Here is a 21,250-nt window from a genome sequence, read left to right as displayed (position 1 = left end):
TTGTCAGACTGGCTTCCTGGTCTCTATACAATCGTTACCAATGCATTTAAGCAAATACAGTAATTCATATCAAACCAAATTGCGGTGTGGTGGGAGGGTGAAGCTCCATACTTACACCTCCATACACCCTCCACTGCTATGCTCAAATATGACTCATCCATCTGTTTAGTCTGACTAGTGTTTTGTTCCTGACAAGAAAGATTCACACATGATGACCACAGTGTATCAAAATTTCACAAGAGGCAAAAACACATCCAGCATTTGAATGATAGATACAAGATCATTTTTGTCTCAAATTATTTATTTTATATAGCTTGTTCTTGTCTTTCATTTGCAGTATTTACATCGTCACTGTCTTACAAGCACATTCTAATCATGAATGAGAAAAACTCAAATATCACAATATTAACAAAACACTAACAGCAAAACACTGCGAGCACTGGCATAAAATGAATGTTAGAAAACGACTAGTCACTATGGAAATGCAAATATGGGGGGGGGGGACCAGGCTGATACATAATCAAGGGAGGGCAGACACTGACACTGTTCATTTAGAAATTAATGACGCAAACACATGAGGAACAACGTGAACGGCTTGAGACCTTGACTGAAAGTGAAATCCATTTGCATTACAACCAATTTTAGTTTTTGCTCTTTTTTTTTTCACTTCAAAATAGCAAAGGTTTGCTTGGTCAAGCTTCAGTGGCTGCAAAGTAGCATAGAGTGTTATTTGTAAAAACAATTCTGTTTTGCTATTTCCAGCTATGCTCTGGAGACTAGACACTTCCTCAGAAAAAGCCATTATGGGAAGCTAATTGTGAACCGTAAATGTCAGGTATGACTAATGCATGACCTGCGCTGAGAGACTGCAAGTGTCCCATGTTGGCTTTCAACGCTCTGGGGGTTGCAGTGAAAATGCATTTGCCGAAGACCGCAACAAAACCAGCAGGGTCTTGAGTGTGTGCTGTGCATCATAGGCTCTGAGAAAGCAGCAGACGTTTGTGTTTAGCCATCCAAGCAGCATTCTTCCCTGTTGTGCATTCTGCTACATACTACTTCAAGTATGTGAATGTAGGGTGGTGTGTTTGCATAAAAAACCTAAAAACATAAAGTATGCAAATTCATTTTTATTATCAGGCGCTTAATTGCGGAGTGAAATCTCATTTTGGTGCCATATACTAAACATTAAGGGTAATTAGTTCTTACGGCACAGATATGAACAGTGAATTAACTGTAAAATCTTCATCCATACCCTCGCTTTTCATTTGAGCTCATTCTTGTCTAATAAAAGCTTGGTGATTCAGTGAATTCATTCTCACAAACGTTGTCTTTCCAATTACAGTGCTGGCAATGAGTAAATCTGCTAACCTTGACAAAAGCACCAAACCAATAGAAACTTATCCTCCTGGAAATTAAAAAAAAACTAATTTCTTGACTTTTATTTGAGATCATGTATTTTCAATTATTTGTGCCTGGTAACACTTTTTACACATTCATATAATTCATCAGTATAATAACAATAACACTAATGCGTAACTCCAGGCTTCTTCACAACAGAACTCCAAGTCAAACTTGTTCCTTAATGTAGCTCAGTACTTCCACAATATGTACTCACTCTTTAACATAAAGACATAAAGCATGACCTTTACCATTGTGCTTTTTTCACAATGAACAGTTCTCCACACACCTTTAAGTCCCTGTGAATTAGTTTCTCCAGAATTCAAAAAGCATCTGCAACCTGTAGGTACCATCATGTCAGCTATTATGTTTTGGGACAGGACTCATGGAAATCTACTTAAGAAAAAAGAAGTTTATTAGAATGCTTTAAGAATTTTCTCGAGCATATTAGTAAAATGTTGTCTGATTGTATCATGTTCATGAGGTTGCCTTGTCTAATGGAGGTTGAAGGTTATCCTAACTTAAAGATGCGTATGATGATTTACGATGAAAGAAGTTTTGTCCTATGAACAATCCTAAAGGGATAATTCACCCAAAAATGAAAATTGTCATTATTACTCACCCTATTACAACCCAAGTTGTTCCAAACCTGTATGAATTTCTTTCTTGTGCTGAACACAAAAGAAGATATTTTGAAGAATGTTAGTAACCAAACAGTTGATGGACCCCATTGACTTCCATAGCATAAAAAAAAAAAAAAAAAAAGTCAATAGTGTCCATCAACTGTTTGGTTACCAACATTCTTCAAAATATTTTCTTTTGTGTTCAACAGAAACAAGCAGAGACGGTCTCCAAAATGTATGCAGCACTTCACTCACGATTGAGGCTGGTGGAGATATATAATATATACTGTATGAGGTTTTGCCGACAGTGAGGATCCACTGGAGTTACGAGGTTACTCTAGTATAAAGCTATTTGGTATATAGTTGTATTGTTTTCGGAACTGCAATTTTACAGAAGGTACGCATGAACAGAAATGTTAAAATACTGACTCCGATTTATCCCTACATCAGATTCAGGCTCCATTGTTGTTGAAATGGACCAGTCGACCTTTAACTCAACATCCCCTGTGTTCGTTCTCATGCTTGTGAGCTTACAGACATCCAATACATTATTAATCGATTCAATCTGAGGCTCTTTCACCTGAAAACAAAGCCTGCCTTTTTGTTCAAACATCCGTCTTAGGATTTGAGGAAAGTATATTGTAATTTTTTTACCATCTGCCTTGAGTTTTGCCACCTCTGAATTTTTCCAATCATATGAGACTAGGGCTGTCACTTTACGTTCGAAAATCGATTGCACAGTCGATTGGACCAACCAACGCAAGTTTCGAAAACGAAAATAGGGAATCGATTTTAACAGTCTTTTCTCGGAGCGCGTCCAGCTCGTCACGATACGCCCGCAGCGAACGCGCGTCATACAGCAACTGCAGGCTCTGACAAACACGCATAACAGCAAATTATCCTTCTGCATAATGCGTCTCTTTTTACTACAAAACTGTGAATTCTGCCGGTATGCAGACAGTCTCATGCATTCAGATACAAATTCGGGCTACAATCGCCTACGTAGGCGAAATTTGTTTGACATTTCTAATCGTAAACACAGCCATGTTGAAGACTGAGGTAATGTTTTTCATTTATGCTATAGTTCACTCTGCTTATTGTTTTTCGAGAATGTTGCACTCCTGTTTGTCATTGTGTACGAAACTTCACGCCAATAAATCATCAGAAATATTGCAGACTTGTGCGCGTCTCAAGCGCCCTCTTTACGTTCGTCCTAATGCCTGTTCGTTGTCCGTGGATTTGCCCATATTTTGCGTTTAAAATGGAAACGTCTTTAGACATGGAAAATCGATTTTACAATCGATTCAATGAACACTTATGTCTCAAAAATCGAACAGGATTTTTTCACAAAAGTGACAGCCCTATATGAGACTTTAAGTGATGTATTTGGGGAATACGAGGACAGACCACCATATTATCCACGTGTACAGTTGTTTCATATATATTCAGTCCAGACATGTTGGTGTTAAAGACAATCTGTTAAAGTCAAGCAAATTATTAACAATATAAAATGAACGCTTGCTTGTTTTACTGTATATTCTCCGTCCACATAAACCTTGCATGAAGATTTAGACTTTGGACAAAACAAAAGAGAAAATTTACAACACAAAGCATAGAGCCCTAAAGAAGTGGGAACTACATAGAGGTTGTGTATAAGCTGAATTTCACAGATTAATTTCAATTCTTAGAGGTGAAATGTCTTTGATAGCTATTTATTGTCCTGTAGTTCTGTATCGTGATAAAAAGCATTTAGGTTCATGAACTCCACATTTGCTTATAACATACAAAGCTGTGTTATTTTTCCTTAATAGGGTGGACAACGTTCTATCCTTTTTAACAGAGCTCACAGACTGCAGTTGGTGTATTCAGCAGTGCTGGTTTAATTGGGCCACACACACATACAGGGTTTACCAGACTACGCAAGTAACGAGAGAGAAACGGACAGCAGCTTGACTTCTCTTTCAGGTTCCGAACGAAGCACAGTTATAAAGGGAAAAACAAATCCAAGGGCTCTTGGTCCTTTTGATCCTTACGTGTGTCCTTTGGAATAGCTTCCCTTTGGGTTCGGTTAATTGGATTGCGTATTTGTCTGTAGTTTATATTCTTCACCTGAACTGCTCTCAGACTTAGTTAAGTTTTATCCAGTGTGATGTGACACGAGGTGAAACTTACATTTATATATTATGACTGAGGTGAGAAAGTCCCCAGTTCTTCTGGTTCATCCTTTTCTGGTTCATCCCTTTCTCTGATTTGGGCGGACAGGCGGTCCACGGGGAGGGATGCGAATGAGACATTTAGAAAAAAGACGTTCAGAGGTGGCTTTGTAGTATCGTGGAGTTCTGTAGTCCTCTCCTGACCGTGCTAAATGTGGCCTGGTTTGGACAGATACGCGATGAGGGCCACCACCACGCCCACGTAGACCCCCGTCCCAATGGTGATGGAGAGAGCGGCCAAGAACAAGGCTCGTCTAGATGCAATGCTTGCCAATGGGAAGTCTCCCTTAGTCACAGCTTTGCTGGTCTGGAACAAAGAAAGGGAATGGTGAGAAAGATCAAGATCAAAGGACACACTGACCTGTTTTCCATTCAAGGATCAATTGCTTTGAACTATATAGTGCTTCCTTGATGATGCTGAGGGCTCAATGGAACATTAGATGTGTTCTAACGCACATCGGCAAGACATCTTACGCTTAGTCACATGACATTTTAAAAATCCATTTGACCCACTTTGCAGGGCAGTGTCACAAAGAATGGTACCTTTTTAAATGTATAAAAAATTCAAAAATTCCTTTTAGGTAGAAATGTGGAAGGCCACATTTGATGTGCTGAATGCATCTAGAACAGAAAATAAAATTCTGGACACATTCAGGAGGCAGGGTGTCCGTAGATCCTTAAAAAATAATTTAAATGTCTTCAATTCACATTTGTGAAAAAAATTCACAAAAAACGAAGGACATAAGTTTATCTGACAGGAAACAAAGGACGAATAAAGACATTTAAGGTTATGTTGTTCCATCTTTAGGTTAGTCTTTGTTGACGAAAGAAAGAATTAGCACCTTTTAATCTTTTAGTTGGTTTTGTTTTAATATTTGTCCATGAAAGTCAATTGTCAGCGTTTAAATATGTGATACACTGTGCTGTCCGTGTAAATGCACCACTTCTCGGTACACTGATTCAGATTCTGTATTGCCTTTTTAGCGTAAAGACGTTTATAGTCTAAATTTCAGCCATGCTGAAATGCAAACTGCCACTGAAAAAATAATCACCCTTTTAATTAATCTAAGAATACCACTGAAGGCTAAAAAAGACCTTTATTGTTTAGCCTTAATCGCCATTCATACATTTTTCTCTATTTTTGTTTTGTTGCAAAATCGTGTATCAAATCTTTTAAAAATTAGCATTTAAATAATACTAATTTATAAAAAAAAAATCAAATTTTTTATGCATGAATTGTGAGCAGTCAGTTATAAAGTGTTATCTATATACTGTATATAATTGTAACTTGCTTTGTCCCTATTGGATTTACCTTGTAAACCTTCCTAAAAAACACATTTGAGGTTTCAGTCACGATCAGTGATGCAACAGAGATACGAGGGAAAGCTAGCATTGCACAGGCGTTCTGTTTGTCAGCAATAACTTCTTGCATTGTTTCTTTATTGTTATAATGGCGTGTCAGGAGGGATGAGCCAAATGTGAAGCAGAGATCAGAAGAAAATACATTTTCAGCTGTTGTTCTCTCGACATTCTCTCAAACAAATCACAGCACGGTTGCTTGATGGAGTAAAACACCCAATCTTATACTATTACCCCCTGAGCATTTTAAAGAAATGACATGTGACTTGAAATGGCAATGGATGGCCCTATCTAATGTTTCACTTTCCATACAACCCCATGCTGGAAGTACGCTGTGCTGAGAGCTATTAGACTGAAAAAGGGAACATCACACTGCTTTAATTTCTTTAATAGCAAGCCCTATGGAGCCCCATGTGTAATCAATCCATTTCCTAGTTCAAATGAATAATTAAGTCCTACTATGATGCTCATTTACCAAGAACATGGCTCAAGGGCTGGGTGAATTTAACGGGGGGGGGGGGGGATTTTTGTAGAACGTGCATATAACTAAACCGACACAATTATGCACAACATTCTATTTCCCCACAGCGTGGTGTTCGCTATATGTAAGCAAGCAAACATACTTTGAACAATCGCTTTTTTTGACTCCTCAGAATCTGGTGTCTATTTTAGTATCCTCATGAGAAAGTGGAAAGAGTTGCCAGTCACACATGGCTGTCACTGTGGGAGGTGTCTTGCTCTCTTTGTCACTGCATCCAACCCGGTTGTCCAGGGAAAACACTATTGATTTTCACTCCAGCGCTTTGTGACAGTCGATAATGTGTTCCTTGGACACACCAGTGCTCGTGCACCAGCTGAGTTGCTATGTTAACATGTTTTTTTATTTTTTTTTATTTAAAGGCATCATCTTATACAAACATTTCCTGTAAGGCTGGGAGATATATTAAAGGGGTCATGAATTGAGAAATTACATTTTCCTTGATCTTTTGACATTTAAGAGGTCATTGTATAAAAATATCCTGTAAGTTTCAGAACTCAAAACATCTTCGTTAGTCTAAAAACACCTTTTATTGGAACCAAGCTCAAAAAACAACTCGTTTCGGATTACGTAATAGTGTGATAAAAGACAGCCTCTGCAGAAGAAGATCAACGCCTACTTCTACATTGCCTCTTTAGCCCGCCCACCGATTTGCGCATGTAATGTAGAAGTAAATATGAGACAGACACAAACACAGGATTACTCCAGCAACAAAACGATAGAGATGCCTCTAAGTATTTCAAGACATTTTGGAAAACACAGGCTACGTTCATACTGTCGATATTTGGGATTGACAACCGCATTTACTTCCAGGTGTGAGTCTTGAAATGTCCCGTTCAAACAGCAACTTACAGCAGCGTCTCGAATACTGTCTGTATAAACGTGCAACGGGAGTCAAGCCGGTATATTAAAATGATCATATTCTTTTAAGTTACCAGTAACCAAAGCGACAGTGACCAAAGTAATATCGAAGATGGAGACGTCCATAAAAGAGAAGTCTTTTCACTTTTGACACGGCAATAGTCCAATCGAGCCGGGACTCAAAATCATCAAATCTTCGTCAAATCTTTATAAATTGACAGCAGCTTTTATATCTGGGTGGAGAGTTGAGCATTTGAGTTGCACGTAGAACACAAAACTGACGGGAGAAGCTCCGGTGGAGAACAGTGACTGATCTAAAACCTTCAGATGACACACAGCTCATATCTCCGTCGCTGTAAGTTACCGAAACCACACGTGAAATGTTCTTTTTAGGCTTTAATTATAGTTAACATTAGACCTTTTTGAAGGATATTTGTTTACTTGTATCATTTTTGAGCACTTGAGCTTAACTGAAACTTGAGTGTCTGTAGATGTTAAAGAGGTTGTTCTGTCGATTGCAGCATTGAGCTGTTTTATTTCGACTTAAGAAAATGATTAAGAAACAAATCAACTGTTTCTTGTTTTTCACTGGCATGTCTCTTAGGCGTTGAGGACTTGTGCATCTTTGAGCCTACATTTAGTGTGAGTAAAATACTTAAGTACTGTTAAAATCAGATCCTATAAGACATTTACTTAGTCATTTTCGCTGTAAGGTATCTTAAATAAGTATCTTAAAAATAAAAACTTAAATATGATTTTCAGGTACACTTTACACCTCTATTATGTAGTTACCTAAACTAATAATTTAATAACACTTAAATGTAAGCACATCTAAAATTAATATCCATTTTTCATACTGTAAATTATAATGTTGTGATGCCTAAATTCACTTGTTGCAATCAAACTGTTTCAATTAATTGATTAATACAGGTATGTTTGTTTCCTCATTCAAAAATGCACTTGGACAACATACTGTATGAATGTAAATATTGCTTTTATTGTTATATTGATGATTTTAAATTAAAATGATTAAATGTGAAAAACTGATTAATTTGAACTAGATTGTAAAGTACTTTGATTGTAAAGTAGTACCTGCAAAATGATGGATCCCCTTTCAGTCATTTTGGAGCGAAAAAAATAATACCGCTGAAAAATATTGTTATATCGCCCAGCTCTATATCCATGGGCTCTGTATGTGTCATGGCCTGTGTAGAACTAATATTGATATTGATTTTAACATACAATCCAAAGTGCTTAATTAGTTATAAGTAAGACAGAGGTGGAAGCTGAGAGGAAGGAGTCTGAGGCAAATGGTTGGCGTCACTTCTCATGAACATTCAACCCTATGCCGCGGGGAAGGTGAGAAAATCCATTCAGGATGTTCTCCGAGGAATATTCCCAGCCAGGAGACAGGGCAAAAACATTCGCATTTTCACTAGATCTCATTTCCATACACACACACACACACACACACACTGAAGTTGCATTCTGGAGAACCTTTTCTGAACAACACCACCATCATCATAATTACTCTGGGAGAATTCACTTAGCTCCTGACAAAATAATTCACTCTGCCCGTGTCTGCCACAAACTAAACTATAGATAAGAATAAAAAGCCTCATTCTGAGGTAGAAAAATTGATGTGTTCTGTGCTGGATGAGAAATTGGAGCTGAAATCACGGCACATCATCATGGTCACACCCCATCTGATCAGTGCATTCATGTTTACACCATTTATATTAGAAGAGTGCCTGGTCATTTTTGCAGTCACGCAAGCAGAGCTGTTTGCGCGTATGATGGGTTTTATAATGAAGCTGTTCTGTATTATTAGAGGGAGCTGATAGAGATCACAAACACTTTTCTCTCAGGAGACTACAGGCTTGTTTGGAGGGCACGGATGAAAAAGTGTTGAAGCATTCATCTCTTCTTTCTCGTGTCATAGCAGATTTTTAGCAGGCTTAATGGTTAGGCTCTGGATTTGGTTGGTGGGCTCTGCACTTACCCCCTGAGAAAAGTAGAAAGCAGCAATGCCCAGAGGCCAGAAGCAACAGAGCATGGAGAAGATAGCGAGGCCTAGGTGATCACGAGGAGGGATGACGATAAAGTTGTCCTCGCTCTCACTGTCACTGGAGCAATCTGTCTATAGGGAGAGAGAAGATTGATTAAAATCACTGCAGTTTGTTAACAGGTGATGTATTTAAATAGAAAAAATAAATTCATGTAAATTATAATACAGAGACTAAGTAATATTGAGAAATATTAGTATCATTTTAAATAAGTATTTGAATATATTTTAAAATGTAAATTACTGCAGTCTTCAATGTCACATGATTCTTTGATAAAAAGAAGGTTCAAAAGACAGCGTTCATTTGAATATAGTTTTTGTAAGAATGTAAAGTCTTTACTGTCCATTTTAATCACTTTAATGCGTCCTTGCTGAATAAAAATATTAATTTCTGGAGAAAAAAGAAAAACAGGCCCCAAACCTTTGAATTGTAGTGTACATTAAAATTATGAAAAACTAAATACATAAGTAATAATCCATTATATATAATATATACTTATCTATTATGAACACATCTGAAACCCCACATAGTACACTGGTCCAGTTTACTTTCTTTTTTTTCTTTTTTTTTTGGGATGGCCAAGTCAAAATGATTTTCTGTGATAATTAACATTTAAGCATCACATACTGTTCATAGGGCTTATAATGACAACTTTTATTGAATCTGTGCAGCATTTCTACAACAATTTGTGAATTTTCCATTGTTTGTCAGTTCTCTCCTTTGATTCCAGTGATTCACTTGAGTTACTAAAAATAACTTTGCCTGTAGAGTGTGCCAAGAGGAAAGCTGTTAGGAAAATATTTCTGTACTGATTCCTGGCAATAAGCTGCAATCATCAGTGGTGAAGGATAGTTCTGTCACCGGGATTTTATCTGTGCAAATAATAGGCCTACCTCTCTATAAAATAGCATGAGATGTTAGATTGGATTTCTCTGTAAGGAGGGGGGTGAAGTGGCTTGTGCACATGGATATTGTCATGTTTCTGCTGTATGGTGAAGTACATCTCTTGGCAAAAACCAAAATACAGTTTACCTTGTCGTTAATGCTAAAGAAACCTGGCAAATTTCAGTCCATATAATGAATCGTCACACCTACACTCTTTCTCATTGCTTATATCTGAACAACTTGACGTTACATAAGAGGATATAAATAATTTCATTGGGTGTTTGTTAGCCATTCTGCTGTGTGCTGTGGACTAGCAGTTTAGTGCTTTAAACTGAAACACTTACAAATGAACTGCGCCAGTTGATGGCATCATTTGTATGCATAGTTTTCGCACCCGATTCACTTTGCAAGGCTAGTGGCATTATTGTGTAACTGTGCAAATGCGCACACAAAATCAGTGATGACACAAATGAGTGCTATAGGTTTTGGAGGATACGCTCTCTGCAGCATTAAATAAATGAAATGAGTGACTATGCACAATATATTATGACTATATCGGTTGATTTTTGGAGACTATTATTTGTTGTTTTTCATCTGTATTAATTAATATTGTGTTTATATTGGTTATATTGTTCAGGGGCGTCATGCACAATTTTTCAGGGGGCATATTTTTATTTCCATGACAATGCGTCATGCTTGTCACGTGACAAACCACGCTGTATGACTGATGTATTGGATTTATTAATTTTTTTCTGGTAATCTGATTCACAAATACGTGCAAGTAAATATATTTTGTCGGTAAATATCTTTATAATGATCATGTTTATCTATAACAGGTGATGGGTGCCACTGCAATTCAGAGAATCAGAGTTGTCTGATTTATAACATGTAAATTCATCCATTTCTCCCGAAAGAAGTAAGTGGCCGGTGAACTTGGAAAAGAATAGAATAAAATGTATAGTTAACTACACAATGTGTATCTGAGATATATATATATATATATATATATATATATATATATATATATATATATATATATATATATATATATATATATATATATATATATACAGCGGGGGAAATAAGTATTGAACACGTCATCATTTTTCTCAGTAAATATATTTCCAAAGGTGCTATTGACATGAAATTTTCACCAGATGTTGGTAACAACCCAAGTAAGCCATACATACAAACAAACAAAAATAAGTTCAGAAATTAAGTTATGTGTAATAATGTGAAATGACACAGGGAAAAAGTATTGAACACATGAAGAAAGGGAGGTGCAAAAAGGCATGGAAAGCCAAGACAACTGCTGAAAACTTACAGTAATTAAAAAGCAATCCAGCCCCCTGTCAGTGGAAATTACTAACAGCTGGTTCAGTCCCAAATGATGGCCTACAAAAAGGTCTCATTGCCAAGGTGTCACACAAGACACATCTCATGATGGGTAAAAGCAAAGAGCTGTCTCAAGACCTTCGCAACCTAATTGTTGCAAAACATAATGATGGCATTGGTTATAGGCGCCATTCTAAGCTTCTGAATGGTCCAGTGAGCACTTTTGGGGCCATAATACGGAAGTGGAAAGACAATAATTTCACCATAAATTTGCCTCGACCAGTGCTCCTCGCAAGATTTCTGATAGAGGAGTGAAAAGAATAATCAGAAGAGTTGTCCAAGAGCCAAGGATCACTTGTGGAGAGCTTCAAAAAGACCTGCAGATAGCAGGTACTGTTGTCTCAAAGAAAACAGTAAGTAATGCACTCCACCGCCATGGCCTGTATGCACGCTCACCACGCAAGACTCCATTACTAAAAAAAAAGCATGTTGAAGCTCATTTAAAGTTTGCTGCACAACATTTGGAAAAGCCACTGAAATACTGGGAGAATAGAGTGTGGTCACATGAGAGCAAAATTGAACTGTTTGGATGCCATAATACACACCGTATTTGGAGGAGAAATGGCAGTGCACATTACCCTAAAAACACCATACAACTTGGTGTTGGCTCTTGGACAACTCTTCTGATTATTCTTTTCACTCCTCTATCAGAAATCTTGCGAGGAGCACTGGTCGAGGCAAATTTATGGTGAAATTATTGTCTTTCCACTTCCGTATTATGGCCCCAAAAGTGCTCACTGGACCATTCAGAAGCTTAGAATGGCGCCTATAACCAATGCCATCATTATGTTTTGCAACAATTAGGTTGCGAAGGTCTTGAGACAGCTCTTCACTTTTACCCATCATGAGATCTGTCTTGTGTCTTGTGTGACACCTTGGCAATGAGACCTTTTTGTAGGCCATCATTTGGGACTGAACCAGCTGTTAGTAATTTCCACTGACAGGGGGCTGGATTGCTTTTTAATTACTGTAAGTTTTCAGCAGTTGTCTTGGCTTTCCATGCCTTTTTGCGCCTCCCTTTCTTCATGTGTTCAATACTTTTTCCCTGTGTCATTTCACATTATTACACATAACTTAATTTCTGAACTTATTTTTGTTTGTTTCTTTGTATGTATGGCTTACTTGGGTTGTTACCAACATCTGGTGAAAATTTCATGTCAATAGCACCTTTGGAAATATATTTACTGAGAAAAATGATGACGTGTTCAATACTTATTTCCCCCGCTGTATATATATATATATATATATATATATATATATATATATATATATATATATATATATATACATATATATATACATACAAGTTTAGGGATTATTATTACTGCTTCCATAGACATCAGTGTGTATTTTACAATCTATACATGTTTTTGTTTTTTTTCTAGTACAATGGATGTAAATTTAACCCTCATGTTATGTTCGAATTCTAAATGCAGTCTTGTTGGAGTAATCAAATGGAGCCCATTTGGATTCAATTCTGTACAATTTCCCAGAAATCACACTATGATAAAAAAAAAAGAAGAAAAAAAAGAGAATCAGGTGCAAACAATCAACTTTCAATATCAATACTTTTCACACATTGCAAAGAATAAAAATCTGAATTTAGGATTAATAAAAAAAATATAACGAGTATTTTTAAGACGGCCCCTCCCCCACACGTGGGACGTTTGAAAGCTGAACGCTTGAACTATATATCATTTGAAAGCTTTCAGACTCTAGTTTTCATATTTGGTGACTGATTTTTTAAAAGAAACGACAAAGCAATAGATGGATAGCAAAATATTCTCCATTTGTTATGCAGTGCCGAACTATAAAGCACGCCCTGTTGTTTTTCTGTATGTCTGGGTTTCAGAGGTTAAATTCAAATAAAATATTAACATTACTGCCCAAACCACCGTCTACTTCATAAATATTATGAAAATTATGGAAATATATGGTTTAGATTGCTCACCATATAGCCTACAGAACATTGGAAATGGGTGTGTCCTTATATTGTCACCAGTGGAGCCTGGATGTCATCTAGTGGAAAAGCTTGGTACTGCATACACAAAAATCTTACTGAAAGTACATTTTTTTAGATATCAACCTAAAATTTGGCACATAACTTGTTCAGATGTTTGGTTTTGATTTTCTTGTATTTTTAGTTGAAAATGTTTAGTAAAATATATATTTTACATAAAGTATATTTTTATATTTTAAGTTTTCATAAACTTAAATTTCACTTCATAAATTTTTTTTTACTTCTATAATAATCTGCAAAGTGTCCCCTTTTAAAAGACACCAAACTTAACTCTGTGCTCCAAAGTGTTCAAGATTTATAACAAATTAAATTAGGAAATGTCTTTTTCAGGTCTATGCTCAAAAAGTGGGACTGACAGTTAATCAGTTTTGTTTTCACAAACTTTTAAAATAAAAAGTTGCTAAACTCAGCAAGACACTGGTGCTAGAGTTGAAGAGCCCTGACATACAACAAATAAATGTTTCTATTTTGGGTCTGTACAGTTAGCTTTGAATAGCTTCCTATATGGGTCAAATTGACCCATGAATATCAAGATTGTATAAAAAGTTTGTATGCAAAATTCACAACACATCAGCCCACGAACATCACAAACGTAATAGAAAGTATGCGTGTACATGTCAAAACACATCAGCAAGTTGAAACTTGTCTTTGCATGCATGTTCATGACCCTAAATGAGAAAAAGTCACAAAATGTCAACAAAAAAGCCCAACTCAAACTCAAAAATCTAAATGGGTCAAATTGACCCACAACATAACATTATGGTTAAATGTCAGAAACATAAAGTAAACATTTTATGGTTGAAAACACTTAGGGCTGTGAAATGATTGATCGCGATTAATCGCATCCAAAATAAAAGTTTGTGTTTACATAATATATGTGTGTGTGTGTACTGAGTATAATTATTTGGATATATAAATACACACACATGCATGTATATATTTAAGAAACATTTGTTATTTTTTATATAAAATATTTACATTTATATATAATATTAATTATATATAAATATTTATACAGTATATACATGCAAATAATTCTTATATATATGCATGTGTGTGTATTTATACATACAAAATAATTATACACAGCACACACACGTTATGTTAACACAAACTTTTATTTTGGATGCGATTAATCGCGATTAATCGTTTCACAGCCCTAGTTCTGATACATGACAAGTGAGCACTTCCATCTCTTACTCAGCGCCAGCCAAAGCGTGAACACATATTTGAATTTAGCAGTTGATCATGTGATGCACTAATGTTCTAATCACCGGTGTGATCCTATCAAATGTAAAAAATAGTATTATTTTTTTGGTCTTTTGGAATCTGTAATCAAAATCCATTTCGCTCAAAAACCTGAGGGGGCATGTGCCCCGAATCAAATCGTGAGATACGTCGAGATTCCCACCCCTAGTACTGACTAAAGTAACTTTGCAACTACGTAAACTTATTTATACTAACCCGAACCCGAACCCTAACCCTAAACTAACAGTCTACTACAGATTACTCTGAGTGTTAGTTGACATGTAGTTGCAAAGATACTTGTAGTTAGTAAAGTGTCTAAAGTGGACTATCGAAATAAAGTGTAACCAAAAAAGTAGTAATTTATAAAAATATTTTAGATGATATTGAATATTTAATTGTGCATGCCCCCTTTGTCATCATAATGAACTTATAACAATTAAAACTATTGATTTTATTATTGTGTTTTTTATTAAAAATTTTACACAAAATAGTACTGAAGAATTTGGATATTGCACAATTTGAGAGTACCGGTCATAATAAATAAAAATAATTATTGTTGATCTTTGCATCCTTAATAGTGACTAAATTTGAATAAGTTGCAGCACTGTTTTATCAGATTTAGGTGTTTTTGCGAATTAAACTGAATTGGGGTAGTTAGTGAATAGTGTTAGTGACTTTCTAATTTGTCACCAATAAAAAAAAGTTAGTATAGCTAAAACTAATTTAGGGCAGATGGATCTGATGACTGATGAATGAATCTGTATTCCTGAATATTGTACAGAAGTAGTGGTACATGACTGTACTTTTTTTTTTTCCCCAACTTATTTAAAAATGACGTAGAAGCGTCATGCAACAGAAATTGTACAAACATCTTTCCGCCAATATCCTGCATGGATTCAAATGCCTAATGCATGAACTGTCCAAAAAATGGAATAAAACAGATAAGCCAAAAACAAACATCTTTCCGCCAATATCCTGCATGGATTCAAATGCCTAATGCATTGAACAGTCCAAAAATGGAATAAAAACAGATAAGCCAAAAACAATCTCATCATCTCCACATTTAGCTGAAAGGCATGACATTTTTGCATTATGTTATTACTGATCTAAGCTGTATGTGAATAATCTGCCAGCAGTGTCAAATAGTTAAGCCCCAGAGCCAGAGACCCACAGCTTGGCCCCCGATAAGCCCACCTACACCCCTGCTTCTGCTTCTCAGGTGCCTCTCCTGAAAGAGGGTGTGCGGGGGGTGGGGGGCGACGGCAGATGCTGTCACTGCCTGCCTGCCAGCTTCCTGACAGGTAATGACAGATTAATGGATGGTTTTATCCTTTCAGGGTGGCAGGAGGCACAGGAAGGAAAGCGTGTAATTTATGTTACCAAAATGCTTCCCCCAGCATGAGCACGATGAGCCCTGTCCTTCTTCCTTCTCCCCTTTCGGTCTTTTCTGTTCTTATGCGATCCATTGCTCAGCTAATAGAACTTCATCTCGATTTCAAGGTGATCGATGTCAACACTTTCAAACTTATTATGTATGTCATGTGTGAGGGCTCTGGATGAGTGCCCCCCCTTTGGCGGAGAGGAAATTGAATCCATATACATTTGTGATTAGCTGCTTTATCAAATTTATCAAAATTCCAGTTACTCTATCCGACATGATTTCATCACAATGCAACAGGAGTAAAATATGTTCATGTCAAACTGAAATTAGCCTCAGATGGCAATGCCCACAGACCTCCCAAAGTCTGTTCGCTGAACATCTGATGCAAACAAAAATGGCAAGCGCTGTTTTTCAAGCACTTAAGTCCTCAATTTCAGTCTGGTCGGGTCCGAACGGTGCAGGAAACCTGTTGTATTTGGACAGATTTTTCTATTATTTTATAATTATACGCTATCGTTCAAATGTTTTTGAAAGAAGCCTCTTATGTTCACCAAGGCTGCATTTATTTGATAAAAAATGCAATAAAAAATATTTAGAAATATATTAACAATTATAATAACTTTTCTATTTTAATATATGTTGTTAATGTTAAAAGTAAAAATGTTTCACATGATTCTTCAGAAATCATTCTAGTATGCTGATTTAGTGCTTAAGAAACATTTATAATTATTATCAATGTTAAAAGAAGAGAATATTTTTGTGGAAACTGTGATGCATATTTTTTTTAGGATTCTTTGATTAATAGAAAATACAAAAGAACACCATATATTCCAAACAGAAATCTTTAGAAATATTATAAACAGGGCTTGGCATGAACTTTTTTGCTCACCAGCCACGGTGGCAAGTGGTTTTCCAAAGTTACTGGCCACAATTTTGACATCGATACCATGGGGAACTACCATAGATATTTTCAATATTATCTCAGAATTTGTACACCTGTATTAGGCTGCTGTCACTTTAAGACCTGATGCACAGATCTATTATTTCTCAACTTTAGTCTCAAGTTTACGTTCACTTATAACATAACTGCCTGTTGACGTGCCAAGACCTGCATTTTGACATTATGTTGTGTGTATTTGACTGTTTACGTGCAATAAACAGTGAAAAAGAACTCAATTCGGTACTGAGAGTCGGCTTTATGTGCACGCTTTATGTCCGCACGCAATCTGTGGGAATGAGTAAAATTATGCGCAAATGAAACGAGTGTGTGTGAGGGGAGGCAGGTTTGTGTGTTAACTCGCTGTTTGAGAGATAAGAGAGCAAAAAAACGCAGCTGGTATCGTGCATCTATTTAACGGAAAACGATATATATCGAAAAATCTATATTTTTGACGCACTACATGGCACATTTAAGATGCCTTTTTAAAAGACTACATTTAGAAAATTATTTTTATTATATATAAAATTCAACCAAATTCAGCCAAAGTGGCTAGTAGGAGGGACTGAGTTACATGCCACTGCTGAAATCCACCCGCATTTGGCAGGTTGGCGGGTGGTAATGTCATTATAAATGTCTTTACAGTCTATAAAATTACATTCTTTCAAATTTGACAATTTAGTTACTTATCTCCATTTTTCTAAACTCCTTGAATTTAGATAATTGTTGTTTGTGGCTATTATGCGCTGGCTAATTATTTAGGAAACAAGGAGGTAGCGGGTTTGTATAACGGGTGCATTTGATGAATAAATAACTGTTGTATTTGTTGTATAGACTAGTAGCATCATAATTTAGTGTGAGGCATTTCATTTCAAATAAACTAGATAACCATGAACAAAGCAATGTATTCAGTTTTGTTTTCTGAGTTCAGGCAGTCTTTCCCTCGAGACTGCCTGACTTTTCGCCGCAAGACTAAACTGAAAGTAGTGCAGGCTTTGTTTTTGTCCCTTCATGAAGCTAAACGCAACTTGTGGGGTTTTATTCCGAGATGCATTTCAACTTGGACAAACATAGGATTTATGAATTCTTCCTTTGCCGCAGTCTCCCTCCACATCGTTCTGACTTTGAGCAGTCTGTAATGGAATTTGATGTTGAGGATGGAAAGCGAATGAGGCGATCTAAACAGCAACCAGTAAACTGATGGAGGGTGGTGGTGGGGGTCATGGAATAAAAGAGCTGTCAGGTGAAAAGCACTCCAAGGCAATTATATTCCTACAAAGGGGCAAGTAACTGCATCAGAGATGTCATTGTCCCGGCAGGTGTCATGGCGTTGCTAAAAACAGCCGCATACGTTTTTAATGGGACTGTTCAGAGATTATAAGCGGTAGTCTCATGGCAGAGAGTAGTTAAGTTAAGTTGTGTCCTGCCATGAGGATATAATTCATCAGGGGGTTTGATTAACGTCTAGCGCGCGCCAGACAAATAAAAAACACTGACTTACTGAGCTGTTAATAAGCCCGGCTGATTTATAGACCCCAGGACCACACTTGCGTATGGCATGACTCGTGTTCAAGGACCACAATGGGATTCTCAATCACTGAGCAAATAATCAGGATGACATGTGTGCATGATATTAGTGAAAAGAATAATAATTCTGTATTTTCAAATGCATTACTTTTCTGTTTCCAGAATCGGCTGTTTTACCTGCTGTTTGGTGGCAAATGCTTGTTGATAGAGGCTGTATTAGTAATTTATGGGTACTTGGGCTCGATTTGTTATTGAAGCTTGGGATAAACTCTTGTAATTGATATCTGCAACCTCCTAACAAAGATACATGAGTACAGTAATACATTTTGCGATGTTTACTCTTGCTTACCTATCCATCAGCAGTTATGATAAATTGATTTTCTGTGGAATACACAGCAAGCTCATTTATCTTCAATCTGTGTAAATAGCCTTTGATCACCTGGGAACTCGACGCACCCTCTCGCCCACAATGTAGCAGTAATGAGATTAAGAATGGGTTAGTGTTGACAGAGTTCTGTGGGTCTTAATAATTTAAAGACTAATTAATTGCCTGGTGCCAGAGCTTTTTATTTAGGCTAAAGAGCAGCATAAGAGAAACACCATTCAATGTAAACATTAGAACCAGTACAACCAGATTTTAATGATGATCAGATTTTTTTTCCACATAGCGAAACATGTTGGTTTCAGTAAATTAAAAAATGTTGTGTCAGATGCAGCCTTTATAATCCAGCTGTGATCTTTGAATTGTTTTGTAGAATAAAAATAACTGAGAGCAGTATTTTATTTTATAATTATTATTTTAGATTTTTTTAGCTGATACCCAGCTAAGTCTCGAAATCACAAAGTTATATTTGCATTATGTTTTTGAAATGAATTTAGTGAGGAATTTTTTGCTCCCTGAAGTGTGCTTTATCGTGTGTCTTTTAGGAGCTTTATATAAAACGATGGCTGATGTCTTGGCATGGCTCTGAGAAATTCATCTTAAGACTGACATCCGGCATGCTGGAAAGAAAGTGCAGGTGCATCACAGCTTCAGCGGAATATGATTAGTGGTTGAAGAACTTATTCGTCTTTCTTTCTGTCATAAAGGACATATTTATGAAGCCACATTTCAGCTGTGAGAGTTCGTTAGCAAGGGACAAAGAGAGAAATTAAGACAGTTTGACTGTATACAACTGTACACAGAAAAAACCCAGTGCCTTTTCTGCTTTTTCTTTTTTTCTTTGCAGTCAATCATCCAAGTAAAAGTTTTCTATGCCTAGTAAATTCAATTTAAACATCTCCACAACTGACAGAAATTTGTCCTTGTGGCACTTAGTGGTAAACAGCTCTCGGAAATTAAATGTTCCCGAATTTGAGAGAGAAACTATTTATTGGATGTTTTATAAGTTTGATCAATTGGACATATGGACATTCTCTGAAAACTTTGCCCATATATAATGCACTAACAGCTGGAAGAAAATTATCTATTTGACAGCACAGTAACACAGATGGTGTGTGATGACAGATGTTGTCAAATGGGTGGCGAAAGAAAACAAATTACCTTATTGACTATAAAATTCAACAGTACAGATTTCCAGTCATCAAGAGCCCTCTAGTTTTAGGCCATTTACAATTGATCATATTGAAAACATATACTAAATTGGAATAAAAAAGACCCAATGATGGAAATAAATCCACAGATACACATACCTTTTAATGGTACAAATAATTCTAAAATAAGGTATTTCCTCACTAGGGATGCACAATATATTGGTATAATATTAGTTATTGGCTGAGGTTTTTTTCAAATTATTGGTATGGCTGTTTTTATTGGACATTTCATTGTTCATGCTCATTTTCCCTATTTTTATATTTAGATTGCTGTCATCTAATGCTCACTTAAAGTTAAGAACACTGTTAAATGTATTCTTTAGCATATCTAATATAAATATCCATTATTATAATATTATTTATTATTATTTATCATACTATTATTTTCATACTGTACATTATAATGTTGTGATGCCTAAATTCACTTGTTTAATTTGAGTTTTAGTGTCATTTATCAGTTCATCCTTTAAATTTAAATAAATATTGGCCAGTATCAGACAGACAGAAGTTTAATATTGGAGTGTCTGTGTTTCTATTATATGTGAGTGACATTTTTCATCACAGCATTCCATTGGTCTCAGCATGTGGCTTAGTATGCAATTAAAGCCAATATAAAAACCAATATTAAAATTCTGCCCAACACTGATAAGCTGACAATTATTTTCATGTTATGGCCAATATTACATATTCAAAACACATTGTGCGAAAATGTATGAAATGTATGTGTATAATATCTAAAAAATGGATATTCATTTTGAGATTTCTAAAAGATTACATTTAGATAAAGATTCCTATACCATTTAAGTTCAGCTTATCAAAAACCAACAGGGATAATGAGCATGACAATCTCCATCAACATAATCATTGTCATCATCTTTTCGTTTAAAGGAGGCTCATTGAGGATTCTTAAGTTATTATCCACTGATGAGAATCTCTTAAAATCTCAATTAAGACATTTAGGCACTTTGCCATTAAAGGCGATCCAACAATTTCTTTTTTAATCCTTTCTGGATAATTTATCCTTTGCGCATTCTTTCTAACAGACGATTCAATCTGAGAAGGAACTAAATTGGCTTTAAAGCCATCAAATACTGCTTTCATGATATCTTGTGACTTCCAAACAAAAACACTAGGACCATTAGTGGCTCTTTTCTACTAGAGGATGTTGGCTAACCAAGATCTGCCGTCAATCCCCCTTCAAACGAG

General features: G+C 36.1%; 1 protein-coding gene across 2 annotated transcripts in view; it reads right to left on the bottom strand.

Moving 5' to 3' along the window:
* Positions 1-283: 283 nt before the first annotated feature.
* syndig1l (synapse differentiation inducing 1-like) overlaps positions 284-21,250 on the bottom strand; it is a 29,776-nt gene continuing 8,809 nt past the window's right edge. For both annotated transcript variants that reach the window (XM_084090575.1, XM_084090576.1), the window contains exons 3-4: positions 8,995-9,132; positions 284-4,541 (exon numbers count right to left, since the gene is read on the bottom strand). In XM_084090575.1, the coding sequence (XP_083946701.1) occupies positions 4,383-4,541; positions 8,995-9,132 (297 nt within the window). In that variant the 3' untranslated portion in view covers positions 284-4,382. The remainder of the gene's footprint in view (positions 4,542-8,994; positions 9,133-21,250) is intronic.

Source organism: Abramis brama, assembly GCF_963993115.1.
Source record: "Abramis brama genome assembly, chromosome: 18".
NCBI lineage: Eukaryota > Metazoa > Chordata > Actinopteri > Cypriniformes > Leuciscidae > Abramis > Abramis brama.
The sequence above is the reverse complement of the archived record's forward strand: the minus strand, read 5'-3'. Positions and strand labels throughout refer to the sequence as shown.